Source organism: Notothenia rossii, assembly GCF_949606895.1.
Source record: "Notothenia rossii genome assembly, chromosome: 9".
NCBI classification, from domain to species: Eukaryota; Metazoa; Chordata; class Actinopteri; order Perciformes; family Nototheniidae; genus Notothenia; species Notothenia rossii.
This window is the reverse complement of record NC_136907.1, coordinates 55012799-55027536: the sequence shown is the minus strand read 5'-3', so window position 1 is coordinate 55027536 and position 14738 is coordinate 55012799. Positions and strand designations below refer to the sequence as shown.

Genomic DNA, 14738 nt, shown 5'->3' with positions numbered 1-14738 from the left:
ATGCGTAAACTTACTTCCGAGTTTTAGGACGCGTCACTGTGGCACTCTATTGACAAGTTGTAATAACTACTGACTGGTTTAAGATCAATGATTATATATTTATATATATATATATATATATATACAAAATCTAAATATACCTTTTTTAAAATAATTTTCTTAAAAAATATAATATTGATAAAACTAAATATCGATTTTTGCCATACCAACAAAGGCCTATATCAAAAATAGTGAATATTTCAAATGATGGTCACCAACACAATTATTGGAATTGTCCTTAAAGTTGCTCAAAAACAACAAAGATGTCAAACCCCCTGTTTTAAAAATGTATAACTTCAAGGAGACTTGAAATATTCTCATATCTGTCTGCATAAAAAAATGTTTTTTTTTTACTCTTTACGGTTTTCATGGAGGAGTCTACTGTCTGGCTTTTTCAACTTAAGAATTGTTCCAACAGGCAAAACACTTTAACCATCATGTCGCCAGTCAGAGACGTGCACACATAGGCTCTAGGTAGTGCTTTTTTACAGTGTACTGTATGTGGCTCATGGTAACATCAATCAATTGTGGATTAAAAGCTTCTAATATATACAACAATGCCCCAAATGCGCGTTGTAATTTTGTCAGACATCCCCACACGTGCCCTGCGGCACTCCCGTACGTGCCCTGGCTGCAGCCCCTCCCTTCCCTGCTCTCAACGTGAACGCGCAGCACGCAGAGTATACTGTCAGTCACTCAGTCAGACAGGCCACGGCGGGTGTTTGGTGCAACAGCACGCAGCAACACGATTAAAAGTGCCCTAGTGACGACCAAGTAAGTAACCACCAGGTAACAAATACGAGTGTATTGTTTAATCCCCTAAATCAGATGCCATACTAAACTATAACTTCACTTATTTTCTTGCATCCGTCCATTTAATCTCGTTGTGCACTTTTGAAAATACCTGGTCTACAAGCTCACAATGCCACGCAATGCGAGGCGTTGTGAGCTTGGAGATGGCTTTCTTATATTATTTGACAATTTGGCCAATGTTTGACCAGTTTTTATAGTAGTTTGTTGATTACTTTTGATGCAGTAATGCAATTTTTTCATTTCATTTGATTTATTTCTGAGGTATTAAAAAGGTCTTAAAAGTCACTTGTTAATAAAGTATTTAGTCAATCAATCAATGCTCACTTAAGCATTGGACCCCTCTAAGTCATTTAGAATAATAAAAATAAATGTTAAAATAATTCATTTTTTGATATTGAATCAGTAAAATCAGGCAAAAATAAGAATTAAATAACATAACCCTAACCTGACCCTAAAACCGAAATAAAGTAACCAAAAACCGAAAAGAAACTAATAAATCCGCCATTATCCGGCATATTTTCGCGCACAATTTCAGAGCGCACAATTTTTGACCGCCACGACGACTCAGAAGGTGCCCTTTTTTTTCCTCTTGAGCACCTGCCCATATAAATGTCTGTGCACGCCACTGTCGCCAGTTGTGTTTGTGTGTGTCTGTTAAGCAACTGGAAGATATGTACAAACGAGTGTATGCAACATGATAAGAACAGACAGGCTGTGTATGAGGGGCCACAGTCTGACTCCCAGTTATTGTTATGCTCAAGTACATAATGTATGGATATCAGGAGGTGGAGTTTGTCAGGTTCAAGATATCCTCATACTGAATTGGATTGCCTTCAGCTGTGATTGACAAGTATATTTAGGTTATTTTGTAGCATTTATATTGACAGGTGCACTTGTGCAAAAATGCCTTGTATACCCCCAATAATTGTCAATTTAAGAACTGAAGATGTGTTGCATCTGACAGGTCTGTAAATGCTCGACTTTGCTCATGAGGATCAGGGCTCAGAAATAATGTCGTTCCGCTCATGGGAAAGTAAATTACAAAAGTATATCTGCCATTTGTACCTCTATTGGTTTACAACAATTAAGTTATGGCTAGCTAAGAATGCTACCAATATCAACTAGTTGCGCTCTGGTAGTTTTTCTCTAGGGGTGACATCTACTGGACAACTCACATAGTTACGTGCTAGCTTACCTCCTAAGCTAAATAAACTCAACTGTGCTTTCGCTTTCATTCTACATTTAAAACAAACTTTAACAATGGTTTGAATTGCAATCTTGAGAACTAGCTGGTACCAAACAAAGAGCGGAGCATATGGAGAACATTGCAGTGTTGTTTTTATTGACACGGTTCGAAGATACAGAAAGAAAAATAACAGATTTATGAATTGACAGCCCCCCGAAACAATATGGTATATGTGACCTGAATAGCATAACCTTCTGTTTTTAGAAGTGTGTTTCATCAGTATGTAGGTATCGGTGTGGAATGCGTGTTTGATAAGGCAAAGGTTCGGTTGGATTGAGTTTTTATGTTTGAAGGAGGGGAAAACGGCTTTTAAAAAAAACAACTGGTGTCGAGGTGGCGACAACACACTTGTGATAATCCATTATAGTCCATGCCCGCTGAAACAGACCGGCTCAAAAAGTGCTTATCGCGGGTAATTCTAAAACCCAGAACACACTTAAGGTTTTTTTTAAGTCCAGGTTTTTAACTGTGCGGGTAAAAAAAAATGAGCCATGACACCTCAACATTAACTGCCACCAAGTTTTATAGAGATGTGTGTGCAAATTTGTTCTCTTCACAGGCCAATGGTGTAAGAGCGCCCTGCTGGATTGTGGATGGCGGAGCAGGAGGGCTCGGTCACGGCCCATTCGTACCACACTTTCTTCCCGTTGTTGCAGCGCCAGAATCGCACCGCGATATCTTCATCTCGGGATACGGTGATGGGTTGCTATTGGAGGAAAGAAAAAGAGAATTAAATGTGCCCTATTATGGTCTTCTTCCTTGGTTTTCCCATTGATGTAGTGTGTTATTTAGGTTTTTGTGCATGTCAAGGCTAAAATACTAAAATCCTTCGCTTACTTCTGTAAAATAGTGACTATGACACATCGCGCTTCTATTGGTTAGCACTAGGCATGCCAGCGATTATTCATTACAGTCTCCATAATCGAAAATTATATTTTTTAAAATTCGATTTTATTTATATATATTTTTATTATTATTTATGTTTTTCTTTTTTGTCCTGGCTTAGTTTCAACCAAAATATAGACTAATGCTAATAGTATTAATAATTGTAAATGGCCATTGGTTACACCACCAGTTTGTTTTACTGTAACTTGGAGGAAGCCAGCAGCGCAGTCTGTGCATAATGTACTCTTTAATGTGTACAAATGCAAATGTAGAAGAGCAAACCATTTTCCTAATTTATGGTATAACTTACTTTGAGGGGGAAGAAGATGGGGAACCAGGAGAACATTCCAGCTGAGTGCGTCTGTGGATTTATGCCTGCCACAAACAATATAAACATCAATATTTTTTGATACCATCATGACATCACTTATTCTTTGTAAAAGATGACTTACTGAGTGTGACATCTTTGTACAGTGTGGTCTCAAAGTAGCCCGCAAAGCCATGGAGCACCGTGTTACATCCCGCAGAGAATCTGAGGCACTGATACCGGTTATTGTTCATATCTGAAAAAGAAGAAACAAAAGAGGGAGGTCAGCACATTTCAAAACAAATGTAAAAAAAAAAGACTTTAACAAAAGTAGCTTGTTTCTTGAAACGTTTACCTTTTGTGGGGTGTCTGAAGGTGAAGCACGGTTTGGGCTCAGCCAGCTGGTGGAAGTTGTGGAGGCGCACGACGTAGGGCGTCTCAAAGTGGCACTCTGGGTCCTTGTCGCGCTCCCGGCACCCCCGTACTTCGTTGTAAAGCTTTGAGGAGGACAGGGGAGCCAGGAAGGACGTATAGGAGCAGGGGATGCTCACTCCGCCATCTGAGAGAGAAATCATCACCCCATCATTACACTATATGTCATTTAGCTGAAGCTTTAATCCAAAGCAACTTCAAAGTATCAAGCCTTATTCACTTAAACCAAAACATTGAAGTACCTTTGAGGAAGTGCTGCGCTCCGTCCAAGCACTCAGGGGAAAGTTCGTTGTCCCCAAATGATCCCAGCAGCTCGCTGACGATGATGTCGGCTTTCTCAGGTGCTGACCACTCCCGCATGTCACATGACACCACCGTCACCTGATCACCCCACTCCTCAAAGCGCCAATTCTCCAGCCTGAACAGGTATGAGCAGTTTAAATGTTTGTGCATGGAATCGATACCTGCTTCATGTGCTTTGACATATATTCCACTCACGTGATTACAGCGTTGGGATTTTTCTCCACGGCGTAAATCTTCAGCTTCCTGTCTGCCTGTCTGGCAGCACGCAGGGACGCGTTGACCAGGGGACCCCTACCTGCTCCCAGCACCATCAGCACCCTGTGACAAAGACACATAATTTTGAGGTTGCTGAAATTCCTTATTCATGACTTATATCACTATGAGTATGTAACCCTGTTCAAATACAGTAGGAATAAGAAAGTAGAATTGGGTCTAATTCCATTTCTGGTGCAGTCCAATGTGCAAGCATTAAATGGTCTGAGCGGAACTCAGCCTGAGCACACACACGTGAGTGGAGATCCACAGAGCCGAGGCCGATAAAAGATAAGGTGTGTGCCAGCGAAACTCCGGAGTAGCGCAGCTGAGAAAATATAAGGCTGAGTGTGTGTGAGGAGCTCCACGGATTGGTCCATTTGGACATGGGTATGGTCACGTCACTATATTCAGGAAGAAAAAAAATGGAAAAAGAAAATCTCCAACGAGGCGTTCTGGGGCAGCATAGACACGTCTGTGTTAGAGTTTTACTCGCTACAGGGTGTACTTTGAGGGTTTGTGACTCTGCAGACTGTTTACATGCAGAAAAAGCTAAAAAAAAAACACATGAGGGGTAATAACCGGAAAAGCATGACATGGGACCTTTAAAGAGCAACTTCCGGGTTAAAGACACCTGTGAATAAATGTGTAGGAAAATGATGAATACACTAGATTTTCAAAAAAATATACAGAAATGTACACTACAGTGACATCTGGCGTCGTTTTTGTAAGAAATGTTCACTTCCGCATAAAAAAGCCTCGGCACGTGACCTCCCGCGTGTGACGTAACATGGGGGAAACAAGGGGGAGAGCGGCCGGTGTAACGTATTAATAAACATGGATCCCAATGCTAGTTTCGACACAGAAGACACAGAAGAAGTTGAACATGAATATTCGAATGCATATGACGGACCACAACCTTATAATTATGAGCCTGCTAGGCGTCCAAGAGACCAGGAGCAGCCAAGGATTAGAAGAAATAACGGCCATCGGAGAGAAATTGAGCTGTGGTGTGAGGAGAACCAGTGGAGAACTGGGCAGCTATCTTGGTGAGTGACCGGCGTTAGCTACAGAATGTTAGCTAACGTCACATCACAACATTGTGAAGTTAGCTATCTGGGTATCGTTAGGATTTTATCGATACCGCTTATCGGTATCGGTAGTTTTCGATACTCTTGTCGATACTTTTCAATAATTTGGTGTTAATAAACTAAAAAAAGACAAGGCGATGTGCCTGCAAGACTGCACCCAGGTAAACAAAACATATTACCCGTGCGCAGCAGCTAACCTGCCTGCGAGCCCTCGCTCAGGTCACATTTACACACAGCGCGGCTGAAGCCCGCTAGCACTATTAGCACTAGCAGTATTGCTGCACCGTTTTAGATTCAATGAGTGTCTCGGTTGCAAATGCTTCATTAAGTTGCTTGTGTCACCCCCTTTACAAGCAACTAATTGAGTACATAGATTGCACCTTGCACTATCGCCAATACATTTTTTTAAAGTGCACCCAGACCTTGGATCGCTTCGCCCTGTCCGCCATGCCTGCGGGAGTCTCACAACAATAATAAGAGCGCTGTTGAGAGAGATGAGGAGTGGCATTTACAGTGGCCAACGAGAGGGGTCTCAAACCGGATACATCACACGGGATGAGGGTTCCCAACCAACCAGAATGGTTTAAAGTTAAACTAAGGAAGTAGACGTAACAGATATACCGATAGCAGCAGCGTTTGTCCAGCCGCTTAACGGTATACCGATACCGTCCAATCAGGTACCGGTATTGACTTAGTACCGGTTCTCGGTATCCATCCCTAGCTATCATATATCAGGCTATAACTAAAGTAGCATTGATAATATAGTAACGTTACTGGCAGGACTGTTGATACTGATCCATAACAGAAACTAATGCGCAAGTATCAGCCGTATCTCGCGTTACCTAATGCAACTCCACACTACGGTGCTGTGTACCAGAGGCAGAGTCCTGCACGGGTCTGATTTTCAAGACCCGCTCCCGCGACGTGCAATGCCGAACCCGCCCCGCTACCCGCATATATTGCCAATTAGTTCCGCAACCCGACGGCACAAGATCCGCAACCTGACCCAAACCCGCATATATATATATATATATATATATAAGCAGTGAAAACGTGCAATTATTAACACACGCAGTTGCATATTTGGCTCAAAAAGCCTGGGATGTTGGTTATTTTCTGCATCTAGGATGACACCAAAAGCCTCCCAGACGTTGGATTTCGCTCTTGAGGAAGTTATTGAAAATGCTGTATTCTCCACTAGAGAGCTTCACCTCAGCCATTCAGAATGTGGCGCGCTCAGCAGCAGATAGATGCGCTGCAGAGGTTATGATTATGCTCGGTCCCGCGGGGGAGAGGTCTGAGGATTTCAACATTAAACTAAATTATTATTATTTAAATATATTTATTATGCAACACCCGCAACCCGACCCGCATCATCTTTGTTTTACCCAGAACCGAACCCGGAAAAAAGTGTTTGAAAAAATACCACCCGCAAATCACCTTTTTCGCGGGTCACCCATCGGGTACCCGCGGATACCCGACCCAGGACTCTGACCAGAGGGGAGACGCGAGATACGGCTGATACTTGACGATCTGGCGGAGAAAGGTTGTGGAGCCTTCGTTGATATGCCGTTGCAAATGGCTTGATGGAAAGCAGGCGTGTAGTCGGGGAGGGTGCACAGCTGATTGCAGCAGGTGAGTGGAGGTTGAGCCGGGAGCCAGGAGTGACAGCCACCACGCACACACAAACAACACAGACAGGGGGAAACAAACACAAAGGAGACGGCTGGAGCAGTACAGCCACCACAGCGTTACCTAATGCAACTCCACACTACGTCTTACGGTGCCGTGTACCGGAGGGGAGAGAGAGAGAGAGAGCAGCGAAGGGGGGGAGAGAGATGTAATACAGTTTCCTGATAAAGCTGTGGAGAGTATGTGCTGCAGGGAGGTGGATGCACAACGCACCCAGGAACGAACGCTAGCTCCGGTCCTTTTCCCGTGAGTAGGGATGGGTATCGTTAGGATTTTATCGATACCGTTACTGCTTATCGGTATCGGTATTTTTCGATACTCTTATCGATACTTTTCAATAATTCGGTGTTAATAAACTAAAAAAAGACAAGGCCATGTGCCTGCAAGACTGCACCCAGGTAAACAAAACATATTACCCGTGCGCAGCAGCTAACCTGCCTGCGAGCCTTCGCTCAGGTCACATTTACACACGGCGCGGCTGAAGCCCGCTAGCACTATTAGCACTAGCAGTATCGCTAGCACCGTTTAAGATTCAATGAGTGTCTCGTTTGCAAATGCTTCATTAAGTTGCTTGTGTCACCCCATTTTTTAAAAGTGCATCCAGACCTTCGATCGCTTCGCTCTGTCCGCCATGCCTGCAGGAGTCTCACAACAATAATAAGAGCGCTGTTGAGAGAAATGAGGAGTGGCATTTACAGTGGCCAATCAGAGGGGTCTCAAACCGGATACATCACACAGGATGAGGGTTCCCAACCAATCAGAATGGTTTAAAGTTAAACTAAGGAAGTAGACGTAACAGATATACCGATAGCAGCACCGTTTGTCCAGCGGCTTAACGGTATACCGATACCGTCCAATCAGGTACCGGTATTGACTTAGTACCTGTTCTCGGTACCCATCCCTACCCGTGAGGGAAACTGTGGACTCGATGTCCTGACAGGCTGGTATTTGTGCAACCTGCACAAACACAATACTGCACCATGATTACAAATGGTGAAATACAATGTAAAACTACCGAAAAATACCAGCTCACTAAAACGCAACTACTAACTATACCCGCGGTCAGAGAGCGGAGATGTTTACCCTTTGTGATGTAATATGACTTGTTTGACATATGACCTTAAAAAAAAGCCGTTTTTAAGAGCAGAGCTCAAAATTGCTCCTTTCCCTCTGAATTCCTGCCCTTATGTCTCGTAAAACATATCAAATCCTATATTCACTTTTTTTAATTATAATTTTCAAGCAAGTTTAAGCATAAATGTAGATTGCTCTTTGCAGACATGTCCTGGCAAATATTTTTTTTTTAGCTACTTCAGAAACCTGTGTCAGCAGCGTCACCGCCCTAACAACGCAAACCGTCCTAACAACGCAATATGATATGATAAAAATAACATGGAATTTTGTCGGTAAATGGATAACCGGAACGGCTAGCGTCAGGCTGCAATTTACAGCCGAGCTGAAGTGGTTGTCAACATGAAAGAGATGACATTTCAGTAGAGTTCATAAGATGCGTAGATTGTGTTTGTTTTTCAGAAAGTTAATATTTTTATTTGAATGACACGACCAGATATGGTTGAGTTAGTCTTACAGAACTTAAACTAAAAAGCGCTGGACAGGTGTGTCCGTGCTTGCCACCATCATGGAACATTCCAAGAAAACAGACAAGGCAACATGGGAAAAAAGTCATGCTGACTGCTAAGCCTAGCGTGACACCTAGTGGTCAAATTCGGTATATCAAGTGTCCAGTGTTTGGCTTTCTTTCAAACCAATTTCAACATTTTTAGACCCATTTAAAGCCCAACGCTTTTCAGTGGGAGAGTCTATTGGTTGCAAATGTAACAATAGCAGCAATTTGACAATCAAATTACTATATTCTAATTGTTTGTTTTGGTACAGATACTCACTGAACGTTTGTGTCTTTCTGCTCCTCTGGAACTCTGTCAAGCAGACACTTATATACAGCCTGTAGACACAAGGAAAAAACCACATGTTGTGGGTCTCGTCTGAGCATAACGTCACACAAACAAAGAAATGTCAGTGGTGTGAAAATTCTACACAAGAGAAACATTGTCATATAAGCTCTTCCTTCACTTACAAATGCAAACATTGACTGGATAGGACATTCAATTAGTTTAAGAATGGTTAAATTAACTATTATAACAGTGCCACCATCTAGACTGTTTCTTAAGTATGTTATCAATCCAATGCTACACAATAAGCTTGCTACCAAAAATGAGTTTTTACAAACCAAGAGCGTAGATTATGTTGCCAAATTACATATACAAAGTAAAGTGCGTGTGATTTGAATGGCTGACTTTAAGGTCCTACCTGTTGGTACTGAGAGTATTTAATAGGATCCTTCTCAAACACCTCATATGTCTGAGACTCCAGGTTGTCCATGAGTGGCTACAGAGAGAAACAAACACTGTTAGTGTATATCATCAAGGGTTAAAAAATAACAATTTTTCAATGAGATGAGCATTTCCTTACCTGGAGGGGGGACTGCAGGTAGTCTTCATAGCCTTTGGCAAAGAGTTCATATGAATTAGGGGCAGGACGGTTCTGGTTGAGGTATTCCAGGTACTGCAGGTAGGAGCGGAAGTCCTTCTCAGTGTGGCGGCTGGTGCCGGTGAACACAAACTGGGCCTCCAACTAAGAAAAAAATAGATTTTGTTTTATTATAACACTTCCCAATTTCTCTTTTGATTAATTCCGCTTGAATCTGTGTTGTTATACCTTGAAAAGACTGAAGATTATCCGCTGATGGGCTTTCGACAGAACAGGGAAGCCCTTCTTATTGGTTAGGAAGATGCTGGTGGGGAGAATGGCCGCTTTGATTGGTTCCCCGAGCCACTTATCGATCACAGCTTCTGACGGCATGTCTGCTCCGACTTCAATAGCTTCAGGAATACCAAAAAAAGAGGGGAGTAGATTTCAGTAGCAGACACGATCATAATTATTTCTTAAATGCACTGACTTTGCCCCAAGCTGGTACTTCACATTGTGCGCTCTTACCGAGACAGATCCTCTTGTTGTAATCACAAAGGGTTCTAAATGAGTGCCACCTAAAGGGAGCAGAGGCGAGTAAACAAAATGAGTCACGATTAGGCCTGTCACGATAATGAATTGTGTTGGACGATAAATTTTTCTGGAAATTATTGCGATAAACGATAATATTGTCGGCACCGTTTTAAGACCATTTTAGACATAATGATAATATACAATAATAATTCTAGTACATCCTTTCAAACATAACTTTTTATTGAACATTCAACATTGCAAATGAAATGTGAAATAATATTAAAATATATAAATTCATAAATAAAACAAATTAATTAAATTATAAAAAATTAATTAAATCACACACAACCAAAACAATAAATTAAATAGTCAGGCTGGAAAACAGAGCTCTCTCTCTCTCTCTCTTTTATATATATATATATATAGATATATATATAGATATAGATATAGATATATAGATATAGATATAGATATATATGTATGTATGTATGTATGTATGTATATATATATATATATATATATATATATATATATATATATATATATATATATATATATATATATATATATATATATATATATATGAGAGAGAGAGCTTTATAAATAAATAAATAAATAAATATGAGCACACATTATCTCACAAGCAAAAAAAACCTCCTTAAAACAACAGTCAAGTGTACAGTCCACTGTCAAAGACCCAGATGCCTCAACAGGCCATATCCAAATCTGTTTTTCTAAGTTTTCGAGCAAGGAACACCAACATGTTTGCATTGTCGGGCGGGGGCTCTCCATCTCCAGCTGCCGTGTTTGCTCCCAGCTGGGAAAACGGAATGGAGTGGTTGTGTTTTAGGTGGTTTAAAATGCGTGGTATTGCCTGCTTTTGTCGCTACCTTTTTTAAACCAATGCGACACACCGCCCGGCTCATTCAAGTCCGTAGGTTCGCCTCGTTGATTTGGTTTGAATCCAAAATACTGCCACACCGGAGAATCGAGATGTGTAGTCAGGTTTTGTAACCAATTCCATTTCACTTTAAATTCCCCGCGAGTAAGTCACACGTTGTCTCCCGCTTGTCGCTATATTATTAATTTGGCTGCTACGCTGCTGCACGTGCACGCGGAGTGTCCTGACCTGGCTGTGTGTCAGCCCCGCCCCTCACAGCGCGCCTGGCAGCCACAGCGCTCCAGGCTAAAATGCTGGTCACATCTTTATGTAAACGACAATTTATCGAGCTCAGAAAAGTTATCGAGTCCATTTTTATTTATCGTACGATAAGTCAATTTATCGATTATCGCGACAGGCCTAGTCACGATTTCAAGAAGGAAATCAATAGCGGCTATTTGAGATTGCAGACAGATGCTGAGAGAGTGGGTGTGAAACTCACCAGCCCCAGGTCTTCTCGTCGACACCCGTGTCATCGACGCAAGGGCCCGGTTCGTTCTCAATCACGTCCTCCCGCGTGTCCTCTGGCGCCATCAGCGGGACACGTATCCAGAACTACATCAGAGGAGTACAACAGTTAGAAGATGAATTTAGCTTTTAAGAAATCTAAATGTGGGTGTCGAGATGTTTAATGCTGCCTTACATTTGAGGTGTGGTGTCCAGTGTGGATGTGGTTTAGCAGCAGGCGGGCTAGATTGGCACAGTGAGGGCCCTTCAGGTGGAGCATGAAGACAGGCAGACCCAGGTAGGCGGAGAAGTTTAACTCCTGTGTCAGAGCCTGAGAGAAACACAGGGGAAGAAGGATGAGAGCATGACGGGGGCATTTGTGGCTCAGGGGGAAATGGACATTGACTGTCAATATGCAAAATACTTTGAATTGTATGCAAGTTGCTTTGGATAAAAACAAAGCTAAAAGACATTTCATGACAAGAGCAAAACGGGGTTGAGAGGAAAGACTGGACAAGATAAGTTCACTAATAGAAAATCTTGTAACTTTGTTCATGCTGCCCTTCTTGGCCAGGTCACTCTTGGAAAAGAGATTTTAATCTCGATGAGTCTTTTACCTGGTTAAATAAAGGATATATATATATATATATATAAATAAAGCTTGAGGTCAAAGAATCCTTTTTAACTATCAACCTTATGGCTGCCATTCGAAATGTTATCACAGTCTCAATATTTCTAGGTGAAAATATGATTCTGTATAAAGTGTTGTGGTGCTGTAGCATTTACTGCAATTGCAATAATAGTCAGAACATTCCCAATCAGTTATTTCTTTCAAAATCATACAGCTCTATTAAAAATCCACATATACATTACAGAAATGGACCAAGATAAGGAACTTACAGCTTCTGAGTTTCTGCGCTCAGCCTCGACTTCTGCATCTGGATCGATCCATTGAGAGAGCTTTCCAACAATAAGAGTATTCCAATCTAGATAAAGCAAAATGGAAAGTTTAACATAGCATCAACTGAAAACTGATTAGAGTTTCTTATGAATCACTTGACTCAAACAATATCTCAATAATAACATTATTAAATAAAATATATATAAAAGCAAAGTAACAGATGAAAAATTTACTAATGTTACTTTTTATTCATTATTGCATCTTGGCTTATTTTATGTCATACAACTGTGATCTACCGTGATTGTCTTCAATACTTGGTCTGCTTTATGAACCATTAGATTAAGATAATTAAGGAAAAATAATTATAATGTCTAGCTCTGACATTGCATGGAGAAAAACCAAGATCTCCCAGGTCATGTCATGGATTTAATAAACGAAATACATTTGTTGACTTTTTAAAATATTATACATCTATTCCAAATACATGTTCAAGCTATGACTTTTTTGAGTGGGAAAGTTTTTCTTCTTTTCATTCAAGAAACCTTAAGGGTCTGCAACATGTATTTAGACAAAGAACGTTCAAAATTCCTCCATTGGTTTTCACTTCCCATACAATGTGAAAGTAGTTGCAGTAGCAATATAGGATTTTGTCTCTTTATTGTAATATAGGTTTTCACACTTGTTTTAAAGACTATCTATGACTTTAGGAGGCGTGTTTGTTTGAAACACCCAGCTTTGTGTTCTTATTTTCCAAAAGAAATCCCAATCCATCATCGGCCTCGCACAGCATACAGTGGTGTACAGTATTTATGTTATTTGTAAAGCGTGTAGAATAGGTAAATGACTAATCACGCATGGAGTTATAGAAAATGAGAAGGAAGAATTAATAACCTCTGCCACACAGCAGCAGGTCAGACCGGGTATGGGCACCGGATCGGGTTTTAGCGGGCTCCAACTCAAACTCTCTCTTGAACCTCGAGTGGAACAGGGGCATGCACAGGAAGTCAAACCTGCGCAGCAAAGAAAGAACAGCGTTTTAACATCGGTATGCTTTATAACTACAAGTAGAGGTGATATGCTAAACAGTTTAGTCACATATCCTCCAGCCAGCTCACACAATACTATAAGGCAGGCCTATATGAATATTATAAACACTTCCCAACAATATGAAGCATCATTGTGATTGGGCACGTGTTGGTAATTCACCGGCTAGCTTAGCAAGCATCACGCATAGGCATGATGCTAGCATACCCGTGCACGGCATAGTGCCAGCAGACCACAGGTCACTCCACTAAAGCTAACTTGCACTTAAAAATGATTTGCAAAGCACAGCATTGTCCTTACCCTAGTTTGGCAACCGCAGCTAAGGTGTCAGCTACCTCCGGCACACAATTCAAATCTCTCCCGCAGGACACCCTGCTCCCGGTACTGCCACACGCCATGGTATTCGCAGAGTGAAAGGATTTTGCTGGGGCCCCCTAGTTGTTCTATCTTACGAGGAAACTGACGCCATCTTGGATCTGCACAGACGTAAATACTCATTGGGTAGCAAGATGGATGTATACCCAAAATGGCTGTGCACGTAGGACAGTTACATTTCTCGTAAAAGATCGCGATAACTGCTCTATAGTTTATGAACCCTGAACTTAACTGTTGCTGTTTTCATGTCAAAGCCTGTGTCCATTTATTACTTGTCTTTCTACAGAAATATCCTGCTCGTATTTTGTTTTCTAATACAGTTAAATATAGTAACTGTCACATTTAGTAATAATACAATATTTTGTCAGATTGATATTATAAGCTGAATTAGGCATATACCTATCCTCTAAATAACAAACGTTGTATTTTTAGCGAGAGGATATTCAATTTCATAAATTGCTTCAGTAGGCCCATAGCAAATATATTTTCAAAAAGCATCAAAATAGACTTTTAACCGGGCCCTGGAAAAGTGGCCCTCAGGCAAAGCAGGTTGAGCATAGGGCAATATTTTAGACTCCACAGGTCGCAGTATAAAAAGCAGGCTTTTTCAGAAGATTTTGCTGATGCTGGTGGTTGGTGCCTTTTTTTAAACTGCAAACTGAAAATGATGAAAGAGATATGTCCGAACTTGCACACACAACTAACAAGATGACTGTTATTCTGCAAAACGTATAAGGTGTGCAGAAAAAGGCTTCCCTGGATATTACTTTCACATCATGGTGGGATAAAATATCACTTATGTCAACTCCAATGTTTTTGAAGATAGGCCTAACGTGTTTTTGAGCAAGGTGTCATATTTGGGAGGTCTATAAAGAGGGAAAAACCAAGGTCTTTCAGACTTTGCGTTAGATGAGAGTGAGTTTAGGTGGGATACATTACAAAAACAAAAA

General features: G+C 41.2%; 1 protein-coding gene across 1 annotated transcript; it reads right to left on the bottom strand.

The window, feature by feature from the left end:
* Nucleotides 1–2173: 2173 nt before the first annotated feature.
* Nucleotides 2174–13903, bottom strand: prmt5 (protein arginine methyltransferase 5). Its single transcript, XM_079647729.1, has 16 exons — nucleotides 13714–13903; nucleotides 13261–13379; nucleotides 12369–12454; nucleotides 11665–11799; nucleotides 11464–11576; nucleotides 10076–10125; nucleotides 9797–9960; nucleotides 9551–9712; nucleotides 9389–9466; nucleotides 8965–9023; nucleotides 4221–4343; nucleotides 3965–4140; nucleotides 3646–3849; nucleotides 3436–3546; nucleotides 3294–3358; nucleotides 2174–2804 (listed from the first exon to the last, which is right to left on the bottom strand). The coding sequence occupies exons 1-16, from the start codon at nucleotides 13809–13811 to the stop codon at nucleotides 2652–2654; spliced, it is 1896 nt and encodes a 631-aa protein (XP_079503855.1). The 5' UTR covers nucleotides 13812–13903; the 3' UTR covers nucleotides 2174–2651.
* Nucleotides 13904–14738: the final 835 nt, after the last annotated feature.

Coding starts and splice junctions, on each gene's coding strand:
- prmt5 (XM_079647729.1), bottom strand. CDS start 13,811: ATGGCGTGTGGCAGTACCGGGAGCAGGGTGTCCTGCGGGAGAGATTTG. Junction 9,961..10,075: donor CAACAAGAGGATCTGTCTCG/GTAAGAGCGCAC, acceptor GTATTCCTGAAG/CTATTGAAGTCGGAGCAGAC. Junction 9,467..9,550: donor ACCTGCAGTCCCCCCTCCAG/GTAAGGAAATGC, acceptor TTCTCTCTGTAG/CCACTCATGGACAACCTGGA.